This window comes from Pelophylax lessonae, assembly GCF_965119305.1.
Source record: "Pelophylax lessonae genome assembly, chromosome: 10".
In the NCBI taxonomy this organism is placed as follows: domain Eukaryota; kingdom Metazoa; phylum Chordata; class Amphibia; order Anura; family Ranidae; genus Pelophylax; species Pelophylax lessonae.
In genome coordinates this window covers 18,345,206-18,366,895 of record NC_138777.1, presented here as the reverse complement: position 1 = coordinate 18,366,895, position 21,690 = coordinate 18,345,206, and the positions used below count along the sequence as shown (strand labels likewise).

At 48.3% G+C, this 21,690-nt stretch overlaps 1 protein-coding gene across 1 annotated transcript in view; it reads left to right on the top strand.

The window, feature by feature from the left end:
* The first annotated feature begins 911 nt into the window (after window positions 1-911).
* GTF2H1 (general transcription factor IIH subunit 1) overlaps window positions 912-21,690 on the top strand; it is an 80,705-nt gene continuing 59,926 nt past the window's right edge. Inside the window, exons 1-3 of the mRNA XM_082270870.1 lie at window positions 912-1,056; window positions 15,076-15,249; window positions 20,405-20,597. Of these exons, the coding sequence (XP_082126996.1) occupies window positions 15,096-15,249; window positions 20,405-20,597 (347 nt within the window). The 5' untranslated portion in view covers window positions 912-1,056; window positions 15,076-15,095. The remainder of the gene's footprint in view (window positions 1,057-15,075; window positions 15,250-20,404; window positions 20,598-21,690) is intronic.

The window sequence follows — 21,690 nt, the reverse complement described above, 5'->3', positions numbered from 1 at the left end:
CATCTCAAGTTTAATCACTTATTGTGAATACATGTCTTGTGAATAAATATTTTTATATATTCCATACTGTAGACTGTTTTCACTAAGATTGGTATATGCTGTTAAAAAGAAATTAATCGATTAAAAAGAACTTGTTACATATTGATTTGTGGAAATAAGTTGAGATTCTCCTACCTCACAGATCTTTGCTTATTTACATAAATAGACACTGTTATATTCAGAGCAGTATAAATATTCTGACAGTTAAATACCGCCAAAAGGAAGCTCTATTTATAGGAAAAAAAGGACATTAATTTTATTTGGGTACAGCGTCGCACGACTGCGCAATTGTCAGTTTAAATAATGCAATGCTGTATCGTGAAGGGGGGTAAACCTGCTGGAGTTGAAGTGGTTAAATACCGCCAAAAGGAAGCTCTATTTGTGTAAAAAAAATGATAAAAATTTCATTTGGGTACAGCATTGCATGACTGAGTAATTGTCATTCAAAGCCTGACAGCTCTAAAAGCTGAAAATTTGAGTAAGAAGAGGGTGAGAGTGCCCAGTATAGAGATGGTTCATTTTTTTACTTTCTTTAAAACATTGCTCACAGACTTCCTATTTTACACATTCAGTGGCCCCTTGTCACTATTTATATTCGTATTTAAAGGCTGTGACGGAGTTTATAAGCCTTACTCCTGTGGTGGAGACCTATGGCGGCCATTTTGTTGGTGGATGAGCCGCGTCGCTTTTTACACTTCCTGGTTATCAAGCCTACAGCCACGCCCACATTCTAGAACTCGTTCAAGGATTGCTGGGCTTCGATCTACCGCGTGATCATAGAGACCCAATCCGCTCACAACTCCGCCTTGAGCCCGGCAGATGATCGCCGCCAGCCAATGAGCAGCCAGGTATTGTCAGAGATGTCATGTGACTCCCGGGTAGCCAATGCGTGGCGGTGTGTGGGGAAGGTTGGATTGGTCGGCGCGGCGCTCCGTACACAGAGGTGGAGGAAGGGAATAGGAAGCGGCTAGAGGGGCCGCCGGGGAGCATGGAGCCGCTGTGCGTCTGACCGGAGCGGTATGTGTCTGTCCTTCCCCTACCAATACACCCCACATACCTACCGCCGGGTCCAGACACAGGGCTCAGACCCACCTCAGGAGAGACACTCTGCGGGGAGGGGTGACAGGAGAGACGTTCTGCAAGGGTGGCAGATGGGGGAGATGTTCTGCAGAAGGGGAGGCAAGATAAATGTTCTGCATGGATGGGAGAGATGCTCTGCAGAAATGGGAGCGAGGTGACAGCAAAGATGTTCTGCAAATATGGGGGGAGGGGGCTGACTGGATAGAAGAGGGTGTTATGGAAGAGATAGTCTGCAGAAGGGGAGGGTATTATGGAAAATATAGTCTGCAGATATGGAAGGGAGGGGGGCTGACTGGATAGTGGAGGGTGTTATGGAAGAGATAGTCTGCAGATATGGAAGGGAGGGGGGCAGAATAGATAGAGGAGGTTGTTTTGGAAGAGATGGTCTGCAGATATGAAACAGGAGCTGACTGGAGAGGGTGTTATGGAAGAGATAGCCTGCAGATATGGGAGGCGGGGGGTGTTATGGAAGAGATAGCCTGCAGATATGGGAGGCGGGGGGTGTTATGGAAGAGATAGCCTGCAGATATGGGAGGGTATTATGGAAAAGATAGTCTGCAGGTATGAGTGACTGTCTGGATAGGGGAGGGTATTATGGAAGAGATAGTCTGCACTCTGCAGCTATTGGAGGGGGGGGGGAGGGACTGACTGGATAGAGGATGTTATGGAAGAGATAGTCTGCAGATATGGGAGGGAGGGGGGCTGACTGGATAGAGGGGGGTGTTATGGAAGAGATGGTCTGCAGATATGGGAGGGGGATCTGACTGGATAGAGGAGGGTGTTATGGAAGAGATGTTCTGCAGAGAAATGTGACAGATGTTCTGCAAAAGGAGGGGGACAAGAGAGATATTCTGCAGAGATGGGGGAAGATGATGATCTGCAGAGGGGTGAACAAGAGAAATATTCTGCAAGGGTGGTAGATGGGTGAGATGTTCTGCAGAAAAAGAGATGGGTGACAGTAAAGATGTTCTGCAGATTAGGTTGTGACTAGAGAGATGTTCTGTAGAGGTGGTGGGGGAGGGGGTGACAGTAGAGATGTTCTGAGGAAGGGGCGGGGGGGGGGGGGTGGTATTGAAGGGATGTTCTGCAAGGGTGGCAGATAGGAAAGATGTTCTGCAGAGATAGGAAAGATGTTCTGCTGGAACCATGAAGGGAGTGACGGGAGATGTTCTGCAGAGAAATGTGATCAGTGAAGGAGGAGAAATATTCTGCATGGATGGGAGAAGTGCTCTGCAGAAATGGGAGAGAGGTGACGACAAAGATGTTCTGCAGATTTGGAGGTTACGAAGAGATGTTCTGCAAGTGTTTCAGATGGGAGAGGGTTGGCAGGAGAGATGTTCTGCAGAGAGGAGTGACTGGAAGATGTTCTGCAGATGGTGAACAAGAGAGAATGTTCTGCATGGATGGGGGAGAACTGATAACAAAGATGTTCTGCAGATATGGGGGGAGAGGGTGGGTGTCAGGAGGGATGTTCTGCAGAGGGGGGGGGGGGTATGAAGAAATGTTCTGTTTCAGATAGGAGAGATGCTCTGCAGAGATGGGAGTGGGTCAGCTGGAGAGATGTCCTGCAGAGTGGTAGGACAGAGAAGATGTTCTGCAGAGAGGGGACAAAAGAGATGTTCTGCAGGGGTGGCAGAGGGGAGACAGAAAAGATGTTCTGCGGAGAGGGGGAATAAAGGGGTTTTCCATAGGGGCGGAGGAGGGGATGAGAAGTCACAATGCCCCCCCCCTTAAATGTATGGTGGGGGGTGTTGGCGTATTTATTCTAATAAAGGCAGCATTGTGACCTCTACAGACTGAAAATACCTTATACATTGTAATAGAGGAGCCATAATGACCCCTCTACAGACTGGCACTACCTTATACATTGTAATAAGGGAGCCATAAGGACCCCTTTACAGACTGGCACTACCTTATACATTGTAATAGGGGAGCCATAAGGACCCCTTTACAGACTGACACTACCTTATACATTGTAATAGGGGAGCCATAAGGACCCCTTTACAGACTGGCACTACCTTATACATTGTAATAGGGGAGCCATAAGGACCCCTTTACAGACTGGCACTACCTTATACATTGTAATAAGGGAGCCATAAGGACCCCTTTACAGACTGGCACTACCTTATACATTGTAATAAGGGAGCCATAAGGACCCCTTTACAGACTGACACTACCTTATACATTGTAATAAGGGAGCCATAAGGACCCCTTTACAGACTGGCACTACCTTATACATTGTAATAGGGGAGCCATAAGGACCCCTTTACAGACTGACACTACCTTATACATTGTAATAGGGGAGCCATAAGGACCCCTTTACAGACTGGCACTACCTTATACATTGTAATAGGGGAGCCATAAGGACCCCTTTACAGACTGACACTACCTTATACATTGTAATAGGGGAGCCATAAGGACCCCTTTACAGACTGACACTACCTTATACATTGTAATAGGGGAGCCATAAGGACCCCTTTACAGACTGGCACTACCTTATACATTGTAATAGGGGAGCCATAATGACCCCTCTACAGACCTACACTATCTTATACATTGTAATAGGGGAGCCATAATGACCCCTTTACAGACTGACACTACCTTATACATTGTAATAGGGGAGCCATAAGGACCCCTTTACAGACTGGCACTACCTTATACATTGTAATAGGGGAGCCATAATGACCCCTCTACAGACCTACACTATCTTATACATTGTAATGGGGAGCCATAAGGACCCCTTTACAGACTGGCACTATCTTATACATTGTAATAGGGGAGCCATAAGGACCCCTTTACAGACTGGCACTATCTTATACAGTGTAATAGGGGAGCCATAAGGACCCCTTTACAGACTGACACTACCTTATACATTGTAATAGGGGAGCCATAATGACCCCTTTACAGACTGACACTACCTTATACATTGTAATAGGGGAGCCATAATGACCCCTTTACAGACTGACACTACCTTATACATTGTAATAGGGGGAGCCATAATGACCCCTTTACACACTGGCACTACCTTATACATTGTAATAGGGGAGACATAATGACCCCTCTACAGACTGACACTACCTTATACATTACATTGTGTCCTAATACAGGGGGGGGGGGGGTCATAGGGGGCTGATACCTTCTTTATAGTAATAGGGAAGCCCTAAAGACCCCTCTACAGACTGGCACTGTCCTATACAATGTGATCTATACCGTATCCGTCCCCAGTGACCGCTGCGTCCCCCACATCCACAATGATGCTTGTTCCTGTAATACTACAACCAGTGCACAGAGAGCCGGCTGGTTATGGGATATATGGCACGGGGTGTAACATTGTACTCTGATCCCCGTCAGTGTACACAGCGTATCCCGGTGTTCTTGTCACCGGCCCTGCTAAGGGCAGCGTTGGGTAGCCGGGGGCCCTGCTAAGGACAGCATTAGGTAGCCGGGGGGCTCGGCACTCCCTCTCCTTCCTCAATAGGTAGTGCTATGCAAAGTCCATATTATTCTGCAGTTATGCAATACAAGATAAGCCCAATACCGCGCACAGTCTGTCTCCCACTATACAGCGCAGATCAGGAGGTGACTGTATGAAAGGAATACTGTGATGTCGCCATCTTTGCAGCGGAGGTAGCCAAAGGCTGGAGGAGAACGGCTGCCTTCTGGTTCATCAGCTCAAACTTTCCCCCGACATGGCAGGGGATCCATGGAGCCTAAACTCCCAATAGCTTGGCCAGAAATTTCCAGATGGTATGTGTAACAGATCCCCAATACTTGGACCAAGTATTTCTGTCTTCGGTCTCCAGAATCTCACTTGATGCAGTGACCTGGCCCCTCAATTCCCCCCCAAACATCAGCCGAAGCTCGATGAAGGGTAAAACAAAAGACACTTTATTCAACAACTCACTTCCAATATATACAGTCTCATGAGTTTGATTTCATTATCATATGTAAATGTAATTGTATACAGAATGTAGTTAACATACCTTGGCCATCTGGAAAGAGACAACAGGTGAATGAGACTGCAACATTATCATAAACTCCTCAACAAGCCCAAAACAAAGCCGAATACACATTCCTAGAATTGTAAATAATACACAACCACCTCTAGACAGATGAAAGTAGAAGACGTAGGCTTGCAGATTGCTCGTCTCCATTTTCAAAATACCTTCTTATAAGTGTCAATACACATCCCCACAGTAGACGATAGCTGAGATTGACGTCCTTAGCATCTCTTTAGTCTCTCAATGTGTGGAGAAGTCCTCTGCTGTAACAGGCAGCTTCAGGCCTGCAACGTTGATCCCAGTCTCAGAGTCTGTATCTTGGGGTGACATGCATTTAAGTCCAAAGTAACACTACTCCCATGGTCCTCCAGCATAAACCCCCACACAGAGGTGCACTCCCCTACAAGCCAGGGCCCATAGTCCGTGGGCAGGAGGCCTGTGGTGAACATCCCAGCAAATGGGCGTTCCTCACATAATGCAAGAAGAGAACGCTATATCAAGTTGGCAACAAAATAAATGAATATTTTCCCCAACCTATTAATGTATCAGTTTATCACTTTGAGTGCTGGTTCACATATATGCGATGTGGGAACGCTGTGAATCTACTGCTGGTTTTGCATCGCATTAAAATCGCAGGTAGTTCACACTGCCATATGTGAATTGCTGGGGTAGTTCACACTGCCATATGCGAATTGCTGGGGTAGTTCACACTGCCATATGCGAATTGCTGGGGTAGTTCACACTGCCATATGCGAATTGCTGGGGTAGTTCACACTGCCATATGTGAATTGCTGAGGTAGTTCACACTGCCATATGCGAATTGCTGGGGTAGTTCACACTGCCATATGCGAATTGCTGGGGTAGTTCACACTGCCATATGCGAATTGCTGGGGTAGTTCACACTGCCATATGCGAATTGCTGGGGTAGTTCACACTGCCATATGCGAATTGCTGGGGTAGTTCACACTGCCATATGCGAATTGCTGGGGTAGTTCACACTGCCATATGTGAATTGCTGGGGTAGTTCACACTGCCATATGCGAATTGCTGGGGTAGTTCACACTGCCATATGCGAATTGCTGGGGTAGTTCACACTGCCATATGCGAATTGCTGGGGTAGTTCACACTGCCATATGCGAATTGCTGGGGTAGTTCACACTGCCATATGTGAATTGCTGGGGTAGTTCACACTGCCATATGCGAATTGCTGGGGGTGTCAATACAAAGTTAAAGCGGAGTTCCGGCCCCAAAAACAACTTTGGCCCATCCGCTTGCTGTAAATAGCCTAAAAATCAATTGGATAATCCCAATTTTTTTTTTTTTTTTGCTTTACTTACCTTGTTTTTGAAGAAATATACCTACCTTCCTCCCTCTGCGGCCGCGGGCCGCCCGTCTCTTCCTGCTTGCATTGACTCCTGGGAGCTGAACGTCATCGCTCCCAGGAGTCAATGCGCCTGCACCGGCCCCACTCGTCAGTTCCGGTGCAAGCGCGTCATTCCCTGCTAAACAGCTTCTGGGCATGACGCGCGGGGCCGGTGCAGGGCATTCTGGGACACCGACGTCACCGAAGAGGACGCTCCGGCTTCAGCTGCCCACGCCTGAGATGGCAGCGCTGGACAGGACGTTTTCAAGGTAAGTATTTCTTCTAAAAGGTAAGTGCGACCTGGGACAGTTCAGAGGCTATCGTTGCTGAAATGCACTGCCCTGGGGGTATTTTTATCGGGAAAATTTTTTTGAGGCCGGAACTTCAATTTAACCACTTGCCGACCGCCCACAGTATAATTACTGCGGGAGTCAGCCCCTCACAGGCAAAGCGACGTAGGTGTACGTCGCTAGCCTGTGAAGGCTCTAGGGAGCGAGCGAGCGCGCGCCGCTGGAGTTGCGCTCCCGGACCCCCCCCCCCCCCCCTCCGCACGTGCGAGTGACCGGCGGACCCGATACAGAGACAAAACAAATCCTCCTACATAAGTTGTACCTGTTCATCTGCAGTATTCTCTTCTCTACATCCATTCATAGCCCATAATGTATACAGCTTTCCTAAAAGTTCAGAAACAGTGGGTGGAGAGCTGAAGTTACACTCTGCAGAGATCAGTGAGGGGAGTGGAGAGCTGATTGGAAGGAAGGGACCCCCCACCCCCATCCCTCCCTGCACACAGGAACAAAGCTGAGGCTGTCAGTCACAGGCTGTGTACTGGAGCTCCCTCCCTTGTCACCTTTTTTTTTCTTGGTGTCAGGAAAACTTGTCAGAAGTGACTCGTGCTGATAGCAGAGGAAGGAGGCAGCAGACAGAAATGACACTTAGTGCTCTGGATTGAGGCCGGGTTCACATATGCGCGGCTGCGGTTTCCAGCATGGGGTCCTGTGCCTTTCTGTTCACCGGTTCAGGTGGGATTCACGTCTGAATCTTTGCCTGAATTCGCACCTGAACGGACCCAAAAACGCACAGGACCCTTTTGGAATCTGCACCGCAGCGGCCCCGGACATTTGTGAACCTGCTCTGTTGAGAGCCCGTCACACTTGCATGTCATGCGAATTAGATGTGGTGAAAACTGCATCCAATTCGCACACACACATATTACCAGAAGTATTGGGACGCCTGCCTTTACACGCACATAAACTTTAATGGCATCCTAATCTTAGTTCATAGCGTTCAATATTGAGTTGGTTCACCCTTTGCAGCTATAACAGCTTCAACTCTTCTGGGAAGGCTGTCCACAAGGTTTAGGAGTGTGTCTATGGGAATGTTTGATCATTCTTCCAGAAGCGCATTTGTGAGGTCAGGCACTGATGTTGGATGAAAAGGCCTGGCTCGCTCGAATTCATCCCAAAGGCTTTCTATCGGGTTGAGGTCAGGACTCTGTGCAGGCCAGTCAAGTTCCTCCACCCCAAACTCGCTCATCCATGTCTTTATGGACCTTGCTTTGTGCACTGGTGCGCAGTCATGTTGGAACAGGAAAGGGGTCATCCCCAAACTGTTCCCACAAAGTTGGGAGCATGAAATTGTGTAGGCCAGCGATCGACTGTGGGGGGGAGGCGCACCCAGTGGAGGCTCCTGCCAGGCCCCCCCCCCCCCCTTGTGTTCAATGCACTGCTGCCATGTTTGTGTAGTCCGGTGGCCATTTTGCAGTGGCTTGACATTGAAAATAGCGGTGGCCATGACAGTGGAGCCCTATGGGCGTTTTTTCGGCGGTGGGAGCCCCTCCTCCTCTTTGATGCTGACTCCTGGATCTTTCCACTTCCTGATCGCTGCATGTGGAGTGCAGATTATCCTGGTGGCTGCAGGTGCCTGTTTCTGCTTGATGGTGAGTCTGGTGGGGTTCTCTCCCTCTCTGCTGAGGATCGATTAGGTGCTGTGCTCTGTTACTGGCGACCGAGTGGTGCTGCCGGAGCGGTGGGGGTGTCCCTTAGCAGTGTTTTTTACCCCTTTTTTTGTGGGGTTCCCTTATTGACTCATGGAGTCCTTGGAGCACATTTCCATGCCTTATCCCCTCTGAGGCTGCGGGGCCCTCCGGGTGCCAACCATCATTGATGTACCGACGGCTGTCCTGGGGTCCTTTGTGTCCCGGGTGGAGGTGGTTTTTGGGCGACAGGATAGCATAAAGTTCCCCCCGCCTTCCCTTCCTCCTCAAATCCAGAATCCTCAGATAGTGAGGCTGATTCCTCCTTTCCTTCTGTAGCCACGCACGAAAAGGCGCTGGTGGATGCACTGATTGTATCGTGCGTGAGACCTTAAAGCGGTTGTAAACCCAAAGAACAAAAAAAAAAAAAAACCTGCAAGACAAAGGCATAATGAGCTAGTATGCATCGCATACTAGTCCATTATGTGTAACTTACCTTAGAACGAAGCCCCGACACGGACCCCCGGACATCGCTGCGGGCGCTGCCATGATCCCTCGCCGTCTCTTCCGGGTTCGGCGGCTCCGGCGCGGTGATTGGCTGGAAGAGACGGCTCCGGCGCGATGATTGGCCGGAGCCGCGATGACGTCACTCCCGCGCGGGAGTGATTTTCCGGCAAGCTCCCGGCATATAGATTGAAGGTCCCCCGGACCTTCAGAGCGCATGCGCCGCTCGCGCGAGCGGCTGCATGCACTGTAAATATCTCCTAAACCATGCCGGTTTAGGAGATATTATTTGTACCTACAGGTAAGCCTTATTATAGGCTTACCTGTAGGTAAAAGTGTCAAAAAGCGGGATACTACCGCTTTAAAAAATGGAGGATGCAGCTGAAGCTGCGACGGAGGCATTGGTTCCCTTTTTGCACTGACAAGCCATCCAGAGCAGCAAAGGTGTTTCCTTTCCCCTCCTATTTTGACAGAATTGTCGCCTAAGAGTGGGAACATCCAAAACGTCCCCTTGTGGTCCCTAAGCAATTTGCTATGGGGAATCCCCTATGAGGAGTCCCTTCTTAAAATGTGGGCTGTTCCACCAGTGGTGGACCCTGCTGTCTCCAGATTGAACAAGGCAACCATGATTCCGGTTGAAGAGTCCCCAGCCTTTAAGGACCCTGCTGACAGGATTCAGAGGCTGTGGCCTGCAATATGTACACTGTGGCTGGTTCAGCACTGAGGCCGGTATTTACCATTGCACTGGTGTTGCAAACTCTGTCCGAGTGGGCTTTACGCCGCGACCTAGAGGGAAATCGGCTCCCCCCTGCCTTTGCTGAGCTGGTGGACCAGTTGGTCCAGGGGCTGCAGTTTATCTGTGATGCCTCTTTGGATGCGGCTCTCCTAGTCGCTAGGCTCTGTTTCAGCAGTGGTCCTTTGGCGTATTTTTTATCTCAAATGCTGGTCTGCGGACCAGACTTCTAAGAAGGCCCTGACTGATCTTCCTTTTCAAGGAGATCGCCTGCTTGGAGCAACCCTGGATGACATTAAGGGTCTCACAGAGAGGAAGAGTACCTTTCTTCCACAGGCTAGTAAGGGCAAGGACCCTCGTCGTAGACGTGGGCCATCCTTCTCTGCTCATAAGTTTTTTTTCGTCCCTCAGGGGCGACTGACAAGGGATGAAAGCCTTTCAGGACCTCCTCTGGTGGATCCAAGCAAACTTGGGCTGGCAATTCGAGAGCGGGCTTCTCCAGACCCACGGACAAGGCTCCTTCAGAATGAAGGTTGGCCCTCATCCGTATCGGAGATGGGGGGGTGTCTTTGCTGGTTTCCGGACCTGTGGACTTCCCTGGTACAGGACAAGTGGGTCCACAAAGTCGTACGGTCTGGCTACAAGATTGAGATTTGCTCTTACCCTCCGGAAAGGTTCTTTCCTTCCAACTTGCGCTTGTTACTGGACTGCTTACAGGGTCTATTTGGGGCGGTGCAAGACCTGTTACTTCAAGGGGTGATTGTCCCGGTTCCGACATCAGACTGTTTTCAGTGGTTTTACTCAAACCTGTTTACAGTTCCCAGGAAGGAAGGCAGGGTGCGTCCATTTCTGGACCTCAAGTTGCTGAACTGCTTTGTACGGGTGCAGAAGTTCAGAATGGAGTCCATTCACATGGTGGTGGCATCCCTGCATCAGGGGGATTTTCTTGCCCCTATCGACATCAAGGATGCTTATCTTCACATTCCACTATGTGCCGGTCACCAGCGCTTCCTCCGCTATGCCGTGGGAATGGAACATTATCAGTTTGTGGCATTACCTTTGGTCTCGCCTCTGTTCCTCTGGTTTTCATAAAAGTCTTAGCATTGTTACACCAATGAGGGATCGTGGTAGTGGGCTACTTGGACGACCTCCTTCTACAAGCGGAATCTCCTACTGCTTTGGTGGAAAACCTGGAGATCACCATTCGAACTCTGAGGGAGTTTGGCTGGATTCTGATTTTTCAGATGTCTGCTGGTTTCGTCCACAAAGCTGGGTCTGACTCTGGAATCAGCCTTAGCCATAGTGCTCCTTCCTCTGGACAAACTCCTGAAACTGCAGGCTGCAATTCTTCTGCTGTCCAGTAGATGGTCATCCCTCCGGACTTGCATGCGGGTGCTGGGCCTGATGGTGTCTACCTTTTTTGAGTCAGTTCCATTTGCACAGTTCCATATAAAGTCCCTGCAAAGGGAGATTCTGGGCAAATGAGACAAGAATCCGCAGTCTCTGGATAATCGGATCCGGCTGAGCCGGGGAACGAAAGAGTGGCTTCGTTCTCCGGTGCTTCGACTAGGTATATCCTTCCTTTCCCTTTGTATTGGACAGTGGTCACCACGGGAGACATCCTCTGCAAATCTGCTCATGGGGTCTGGACATTGGAGGAGTCCAGACTACTGATCAATGTCTTTGAACTCTGAGCCATCAGACAGCCTGGTACATTGAATGATCGTCGTCATGGTTGTCCAGTGTGCATTTAATCATACAATGCCACGGCCGTGGCTTATGTCAATCACCAGGGGGCACAAGAAGTGTCCTGGCGGCTCTGGAGGTAGCCTGGCATTCTAAGGTGGGCAGAACATTTTGTTGCAGTCCTCTGCCGTACACATTCCCAGGGTGGAAAACTGGCAGGCAGATTACCTCATTCGGCAGGCGTTGGACCAAGGGGAGTGGTCCCTTCATCTGGAGATGTTTCATCAGTTGTGTCTCTGGTGGGGCATCCCTAAGGTGGATCTGTTGGTGTCTCGGCTCAACAGAAAGGTGCAGAGGTTTATGGCTTGGTCACAGGATCCTCTGGCGGACATCACAGCCATGAGGGTGGCCCCGTGAGATCAGTAACATCTGATTTATACCTTCCCTCCTCTCAAGCTTCTGCCAAGACTTCTAGGCAGGATCAAGGCAGAAGGGATTCCAGTCATCTAAGTGGCCCCAAACTGGCTTTGCCGGGCTTAGTACACTGATCTGGTGTGGCTGGTCGCCCGCGTTCCTTGGAAGCTTCCTCTCAGGGAGAATCTGCTTTCTCAAGGGCCAATCTTCCATCCTGCTTTAGTCACTAGCTTTGATGGCTTGGCTGTTAAACTCCAGGTGCTGAAGGATAGAGGTTTGTCTGAGTCGGTGATTCCAACACTGCTAAAAGCTAGAAAATCTACTTCTAGAAAGATCTACCATCGTACGTGGAAGATGTACATCAGGTGGTGGTGGTGTACAACTCTTGGAGTTCATTTTCTCTCTTTTTTGGTGGTTAAGATCTTGACCTTCCTTCAACAGGGGGGGTTGAGCAGAAACGGCCCTTGAGTACTATCAAGGGCCCGGTGTCTGCCTTGGCGGTCTTTCAACAGCCCTTGGCCACACACTCCCTGGTGCATACCTTTTCTTCAGGGAGTTAAGTACTTGACTCATCCAGTGTGGTCTCCGTTACCGCCTTGGGACCTCAATTTGGTGCTCTCCGTCCTCCAGAAGCCTCCTCTTGGAAATCTTCGGGAGATTCCCCTGCTTGCGCTGTCCCAGAAAGTGGCATTTTTGGTAGCTATCACCTCTGCGTGCAGGGTGTCGGAATTGGCGGCGTTATCCTGTCATACACCTTACTTGGTGGTTCACAGAGATGAGGTGGTTCTTCGCCCTGTCCGTCATTCCTTCCAAACATTGTCTCCGCTTTTCATTTGAATGAAGACATTGTGTTGCCTTCCCTTTTGTCCCGGGCCAAAACATCTGAAGGAAATTGCTTTGCATGCTTTGGATATGGTCTGGGCGATTTAGGGTGTACCTGGCAGCTACGAAGTCTTTTAGGAAATCGGACTCTATATTTGTGCTCACAGATGGGCCTCGGAAAGGTTTGTTCGCTTCCTCTGAGACCAGTTCCAGATGGATCAGACAGACGGTGGTTCAGGCCTATACCATCAAGGGTTAGGTTCCTCCTTTCCCTGTTAAGGCGCATTCGACTTGGGTGCTCAGTGCCTCCTGGGCCTTCTGTCATCAGGCGTCGGTGACGCAGGTTTGCAAGGCGGCAACCTGGTCATCGGTGCACACTTTCACAAAGTTCTATAAAGTGGATCTGTTGGGATCTGTGGATGCTTCCTTTGGCCCCAAAGTGTTTCAGACTGCTGTTTAGAGGACTTGGTCCTCTTTGAGAGTGTATTCTTTTCAGGTGGGCTGTAGTTGTTTTAGTTGAGCTCCTGTTTTATCTGGTTGGCTATAGTTTAGCCTTGGGAATTACTTTTTTGCTGTTCCCACCTTTCTTGTTTGACACTACTTTGGGAAGTCCCAATGGTTAAGAAGATCAGGAGCTGTTGTCCGGTCAATGAACGAAAGAGAAAATGGGATTTTTAACTTGCCGTAAAATCCATTTCTCTGAAGTTCATTGATGGACACAGCACTCGACCCTCTGTGGAGCTGTAATTCTTCTGACACTGCTTGTAACAAAACTGAGTACCTTTAGCAGAGAGAGAGATAGTTTATCCCCTGGGACTGCCCGTAGGCGCAGCCAGACTTTTTTCTGCCTAGTGTCCTACTTCTGTAGGGGGCAGTATAACCCAATGGTTAACCATTTGCCGACTGCCGCCCGACTATATACGGCGGCAGTCAGCCCCTCACAGGCAAAGTGACGTATGGGTACGTCACTAGCCTGTGAGGCTCTAGGGAGGGAGCGGCGGACCCGATGTCCGCCGCTCACTCGCGATCCTCCGGTACAGCGGGAGAAAGGCAGGCGGCTAGTGTAAACAAAGCCGCCTGTCATTCTCCCCTGTGTAACAGCACAGATCATACGGTCCTGCTATGTAGGACCGTTGATCTCTGCTGTTACACACACAACCACATCCAATCACAGTTACAATCACGCCCCTAGGGACACACTTAACCCCTCCCTCTCAAATAAAGTTAACCCCTTCACTGCCAGTGTCATTTTTACAGTAACAGTGCATATGTATAGCACTGATTACTGTAGTAATGTCACTGGTACCCCCAAAAGTGTCAAATGTCATTCAAGGGTCCGATCTGTCCGCCGCAATGTCGCAGTCCCGCGAAAAAAATCGCAGATCACCGCCATTACTCATTAAAAAAAAAAACAATAAAAATGACAAAAATCTTTCCCTTAGTAAATGCAATAACTTTTGCGCAAACCAATCAAAATACGCTTTTTGCAATTTTTTTTTTTTTTTTTACCAAACATATGGTAAAAAAAAAAAATAAATTGGCCTAAAATGTAAAATTTTTGATTTTTTACATTTTTTGGGGGGAATTTCATATAAAAAAATGTAAAAAAAAATATTATTTTTGCAAAATTGTCGCTCTTTTTTTTTGTTTATAGCGCATGATCAAAAAATCGCGCAGGTGATCAAATACCACCAAAAGAAAGCTCTGTTTGTGGGAAACAAAGGACGTCAATTTCATTTGGGTACAGTGTCGCACGACCGCGCAATTGTCCGTTAAAGTCACGCAGTGCCGACTCGCAAAATAGGACCTGGACAGGAAGGGGATAAAATCTTCCGGGGCTTAAGTGGTTAAGAAGATCAGGAGCTGTGTTTGTCAATAAATATCAGAGAAATGGATTTTACGCTGAGTCAAAAATCCTATATATATTTTTCTTGGATGTGTTTTATTGCCGAAAGTGCCAAAATTGTTGCTCTTTTTTTTTGTTTATAGCGCAAAAAATAAAAACCGCAGAGATGATCAAATACCACCAAAAGAAACTCTATAGGAAAAAAAAGGGACATTTAATTTTATTTGTGTACAGCGTCACATGACCACGCAATTGTCAGTTAAAGAAATGCAGTGCCTTATCGCAAAAAAATGGCCTTGTCATTAGGGGGGTAAAACCTTCTGGGGCTGAAGTGGTTTAACTTCTTCATCTTTATACTATTGTATAGTGTCACCATCAAGGTGTACATAGTTGTAGAAGTGAACTTGGTGGTCATGGTGCCCATCCTAACACAGCTTTCTGTAATCTGAATGTGTGTTTGGGATGACCGAGCTCTGATCCCTGCACCTCGCTGTGTTATGAGTCATCAGATTATCCATTACATTGCTCCTGCCAGTACATCCCTTCTGTTCTTTATTGGCTTTCCATATGTTATCGAGCTCTTACCTGACCTGTCCTGTCCACATTCCCCAGCACCCATCTGCACCGCCGACATGGCCACATCATCCGAAGAAGTGTTACTGATCGTGAAGAAGGTGCGTCAGAAGAAACAAGATGGGGCCCTTTACCTGATGGCGGAGAGGATTGCCTGGGCCCCTGAAGGCAAGGACCGATTCACAGTGAGCCACCTGTATGCAGACATCAAGTGTAAGTAACGTCTGTAAGGGGGAAACATGGTGGAGTTTTAGGCGGAACACCTTCCAAGTTAGTGTGAAAGGTAATTCTATTGTTATCTATATCCATGTAACCGCTCGCCAAACGTATACTGTGTGTGTGTGTGTGTGTGTGTGTGTGTATATATATATATATATATATATATATATATATATATATATATATATATATATATATATATATATACACACACACACACTGCATTGTGAAAGTATTCGGCCCCCTTGAACTTTGCGATCTTTTGCCACCTTTCAGGCTTCAAACATAAAGATATAAAACTGTAATTTTTTGTGAAGAATCAACAACAAGTGGAACGAAATTTATTGGATATTTCAAACTTTTTAACAAATAAAAAACTGAAAAATTGGGCGTGCGAAATTATTCAGCCCCCTTAAGTTAATACTTTGTAGCGCCACCTTTTGCTGCGATTACAGCTGTAAGTCGCTTGGGGTATGTCTCTATCAGTTTTGCACATCGAGAGACTGAAATTTTTGCCCATTCCTCCTTGCAAAACAGCTCGAGCTCAGTGAGGTTGGATGGAGAGCGTTTGTGAACAGCAGTTTTCAGTTCTTTCCACAGATTGTCGATTGGATTGAGGTCTGGACTTTGACTTGGCCATTCTAACACCTGGATATGTTTATTTGTGAACCATTCCATTGTATATTTTGCTTTATGTTTTGGATCATTGTCTTGTTGGAAGACAAATCTCCGTCCCAGTCTCAGGTCTTTTGCAAACTCCATCAGGTTTTCTTCCAGAATGTTCCTGTATTTGGCTCCATCCATCTTCCCATCAATTTTAACCATCTTCCCTGTCCCTGCTGAAGAAAAGCTGGCCCAAACCATGATGCTGCCACCACCATGTTTGACAGTGGGGATGGTGTGTTCAGGGTGATGAGCCGTGTTACTTTTACGCCAAACATAACGTTTTGAATTGTTGCCAAAACGTTTGATTTTGGTTTCATCTGACCAGAGCACCTTCTTCCACATGTTTGGTGTCTCCCAGGTGGCTTGTGGCAAACTTTAAACGACACTTTTTATGGATATCTTTAAGAAATGGCTTTCTTCTGGCCACTCTTCCATAAAGGCCAGATTTGTGCAGTAATACGACTGATTGTTGTCCTATGGACAGAGTCTCCCACCTCAGCTGTAGATCTCTGCAGTTCATCCAGAGTGATCATGGGCCTCTTGGCTGCATCTCTGATCAGTCTTCTCCTTGTATGAGCTGAAAGTTTAGAGGGACGGCCAGGTCTTCGTAGATTTGCAGTGGTCTGATACTCCTTCCATTTCAATATTATCGCTTGCACAGTGCTCCTTGGGACGTTTAAAGCTTGGGAAATCTTTTTGTATCCAAATCCGGCTTTAAGCTTCTCCACAACAGTATCTCGGACCTGCCTGGTGTGTTCCTTGTTCTTCATGATGCTCTCTGTGCTTTAAACGGACCTCTGAGACTATCACAGTGCAGGTGCATTTATACGGAGACTTGATTACACACAGGTGGATTCTATTTATCATCATTAGTCATTTAGGTCAACATTGGATCATTCAGAGATCCTCACTGAACTTCTGGAGAGAGTTTGCTGCACTGAAAGTAAAGGGGCTGAATCATTTTGTACGCCCAATTTTTCAATTTTTTATTTGTTAACAAAGTTTGAAATATCCAATAAATTTCGTTCCACTTCATGATTCCACCACTGCAGCCTCGCCAGCGCCGTGTCCACCACTGCAGCCTCGCCAGCGCCGTGTCCACCACTGCAGCCTCGCCAGCGCCGTGTCCACCACTGCAGCCTCGCCAGCGCCGTGTCCACCAATGCAGGTCAAAGCAGCAGGCACCAGCAACAGCAGCCTCGCCAGCGCCATTGCACAGAGCGGCAATATATTTAAAAAAAAAAAGGCCAGGCAGCGCTGAGAGGTAGAGGGGGTCGGGCCGGACTGAGGAGAAGTGAGGATGAGCAGCCGCTGTTGCTGAAGTCCCGGCGCCTATGATAGACATCACACGTCCCGGCATTGGGCCACTGTGCTCTCTATCATAGGAGGCAGGACTTCCTATGACAGCAACCACTCATTCGTCCTTCTGCTCGGCCCGCCCCCCCTCCCTCCCTGCCTCTCAGCGCTGCCTGGACTTTTTTTTTCATTACTATATCAGCGTATAACACGCACTGGTGTTTTGCCCTCCATTTTTAGGAGGAAAAAGTGCGTGTTGTACGCCGATAAATACTGTGTGTGTATTATTTATATATATATATATATGTGTGTGTGTGTGTGTGTGTGTGTGTGTGTGTGTGTGTGTGTGTGTGTATGTATATATACATATACACACACAGCAGCAAGGCAGTTCTCTTCACTTCCAGGTCTAGGGTGCGATGCCGACGACCCACTCCTGCTGAGATTGGAGCCAATCAGTGCGTTCAGCGGAGACGATGTCCGCTAGGAACTGCTTGATCGTTCGGGACACAGGCAGAAACTTCCTGTCAGTATGTATGATAAACTATTGTCCTATTTCCCCCATTGATTTACAGGATGGCTCACTAGAGAGAGATGGCTTTTGCCCACCTGCAGGATACACAAGAGACTGAGTTTAATGGGCTCCCCGGAGCTCTCTGCAGAGGTCAGAAGCTTATGCTTTGTCAGCTGAGAAACTCTGCAGGAGTCCTTTGGCCCTACATCTCCTGCGGATCACAGGAGTGCACTTTGTTCTGCACTCCTGTGACCCAGATTCAGCTGACAGCAGGCTGAAAACCGCTGTTGGCTGATGTCACTCAGCCGGTCCAGGCTCAGGAGAGATCCCGACTTTAATGTCAGAGTCCACCCAGATGCCTGAGCGACAGCTGGCTCGTCCTCTCAGTGTGCTGGCTGCTTCTGTTCCCCTGCACAGCTTGGCACCCCAGTGAGCGCTGGAGGGGCAGAGCATAGAGGCAGTGACTGTCGGTCACTGCTGTGTGCCCTGAGCGGACCTGAGAACTGTGTAGAAGTGGCGAGGGACAGATGCAGCATCTGTCCCACCTAGGTGAGTATGCATGTTTTGTTTTGTTTTTTGTTTTTTTTTTTAATCCTACACTTCTTTTAACTATAGATGGGCGATATCCTTGAGAATGCAGCCTATCCATTTACTAGAAACTGATGACCTCACTGAGAATGCAGGCTATCCATTCGTAGAGACTGGTGACATCACTGAGAATGCAGCCTATCCATTCACCAGAGACCGGTCACCTCACTGAGAATGCAGCCTATCCATTCACTAGAGACCGGTCACCTCACTGAGAATGCAGCCTATCCATTCACTAGAAACTGATGACCTCACTGAGAATGCAGGCTATCCATTCGTAGAGACTGGTGACATCACTGAGAATGCAGCCTATCCATTCACCAGAGACCGGTCACCTCACTGAGAATGCAGCCTATCTATTCACTAGAGACCGGTCACCTCACTGAGAATGCAGCCTATCCATTCACTAGAGACCAGTGACCTCACTGAGAATGCAGCCTATCCATTCACTTGAGACCGGTCACCTCACTGAGAATGCAGACTATCCATTCTCTATAGACTGGCAACATCCCTGAGAATGCAGACTATCCATTCACTAGAGACCGGTGACATCACTGAGAATGCAGCCTATCCATTCACTAGAGACCGGTGACATCACTGAGAATGCAGCCTATCCATTCACTATAGACTGGCAACATCCCTGAGAATGCAGACTATCTATTCACTAGAGACTGATGACATCACAGAGAATGCAGCCTATCCATTCACTAGAGACTGGTGACATCACTGAGAATGCAGCCTATCCATTCACTAGAGACTGGTGACCTCACTGAGAATGCAGCCTATCCATTCACTAGAGACTGGTGACCTCACTGAGAATGCAGCCTATCCATTCTCTATAGACTGGCAACATCCCTGAGAATGCAGACTATCCATTCACTAGAGACCGGTGACATCACTGAGAATGCAGCCTATCCATTCACTAGAGACCGGTGACCTCACTGAGAATGCAGCCTATCCAATCACTAGAGACCGGTGACATCACTGAGAATGCAGCCTATCCATTCACTATAGACTGGCAACATCCCTGAGAATGCAGACTGGCAACATCCCTGAGAATGCAGACTATCTATTCACTAGAGACTGATGACATCACAGAGAATGCAGCCTTTCCATTCACTAGAGACCAGTGACCTCACTGAGAATGTAGACTATCCATTCACTATAGACTGGCAACATCCCTGAGAATGCAGACTATCTATTCACTAGAGACTGATGACATCACAGAGAATGCAGCCTATCCATTCACTAGAGACTGGTGACATCACTGAGAGTGCAGCCTATCCATTCACTAGAGACTGGTGACCTCACTGAGAATGCAGCCTATCCATTCACTAGAGACTGGTGACATCACTGAGAGTGCAGCCTATCCATTCACTAGAGACTGGTGACCTCACTGAGCATGCAGCCTATCCATTCACTAGAGACTGGTGACATCACTGAGACTGCAGCCTATCCATTCACTAGAGACTGGTGACCTCACTGAGAATGCAGCCTATCCATTCACTAGAGACTGGTGACATCACTGAGAGTGCAGCCTATCCATTCACTAGAGAACAGTGACCTCACTGAGAATGCAGCCTATCCATTCACTAGAGACTGGTGACATCACTGAGAATGCAGCCTATCCATTCACTATAGACTGGTGACATCACTGAGAATGCAGCCTATCCATTCACTAGAGACTGGCAACATCCCTGAGAATGCAGCCTATCCATTCACTAGAGACTGGTGACATCACTGAGAATGCAGCCTATCCATTCACTAGAGACTGGTGACCTCACTGAGAATGCAGCCTATCCATTCACTAGAGACTGGTGACATCACTGAGAATGCGGCCTATCCATTCACTAGAGACTGGTGACATCACTGAGAATGCAGCCTATCCATTCACTAGAGACTGGTGACATCACTGAGAATGCAGCCTATCCATTCAATAGAGACCAGTGACATCACTGAGAATGCAGCCTATCCATTCACTAGAGACTGGTGTCATCACTGAAAATGCAGTTCATCCACTTAATGGTACGGATTATTTTGAGCACTTTAACTTACCAGTATCTGGTTGTGTTTGTTTGCCTTCAGGTCAAAAGATCAGCCCCGATGGCAAAGCGAAAGTCCAGCTGCAACTTGTCCTCCACACGGGGGAGTCGTCAAACTTCCATTTCTCTAATGAAAGCACAGCAATAAAAGACAGAGATGCAGTGAAAGAGCTTCTGCAGCAGCTGCTTCCCAAATTTAAAAGGAAGGCCAACAAGGAGCTGGAGGAGAAGAACAGGTATAGGGGAGCTGTAGATGGGATGAACTCTGGAGAAATGGGAGTGGTTCTGTTGAATGTCTGTCATCCTCTTCAGTCTTTGTAGAAATTCATTTTTAGTCCTATTGTAAATTTTACCTTAACGTAATATTTGATGTGGTTTTTATGCTCATCCCTGCATGTCAGTGATTGTGGTCACCCTTCTTGCTAATGAAAACATGAACTAACACCATACACCAGGGGTCGGGAACCTTTTTGGCTGAGAGAGCCATGAACACCACATATTTTCAAATGTAATTCCGTGAGAGCCATACTCTATATTTCAGGGGGTCGGGAACCTTTATTTAATATTCATGGGCTGCAGTTATTCAGTGAGTAGATGGAGCCGTGTGAAAGTGCCTGGAGTCCAGTCGGGAAGAGAGCAGGCAGGTATGCAATGAGGCCGGAGTGGTGAAGCGCCTGCAAGTGATGGAGGGGAGTATAGGCCCTGAGAAAATGGTGGCCGGCCGCTGAAGGCCTCAGAAGTGGATGCGAGAGGCAGCTCTCGGGTGTGAGAGGCGAAGGAGATTGTGTCTGTTAGGGCACAGGTAGCGGATGGCCAGTCTCCTTACCGGGCTGTGATTGCCAAGGCCCTCAGATGCGCAGCACACGAGCCGGTGGCGGTACCGCAAGTAGGCTGCGGGGTCCGTAGCACGGCAATCCGGTCACCCAGAGACAAACTGAGGGTAGCGGTGGGTAGCCCACAAAGTGTACCGTTGATAGGTGCAGAAATCTCCTTGGCACCGGGCACAGCTACACGGATGGCACTGAATTGAGTGGTAGACGCGGCGGAGCTCTGGGACTACACGTCCAGCGCGGCTCACGTCCGGACACGCCCCCTTTATTAATGATTTGTCTGCGAGCCAGATGCAGCCATCAAAAGAGCCACGTCTGGCTCGCGAATCATAGGTTTCCCTACCCCTGCCATACACCTTAGCCACCTTCACCCTCCTGGGGCCCCTGCTGTACTTACCTCTGGATTCTGAGCTGTCAGTGCCCACACAGCTGATGCAGCAATATGGGACATCAATATTCTCCCTCTTCTCTGTTCAGTGCTTCCAGGATCGATCAGAGT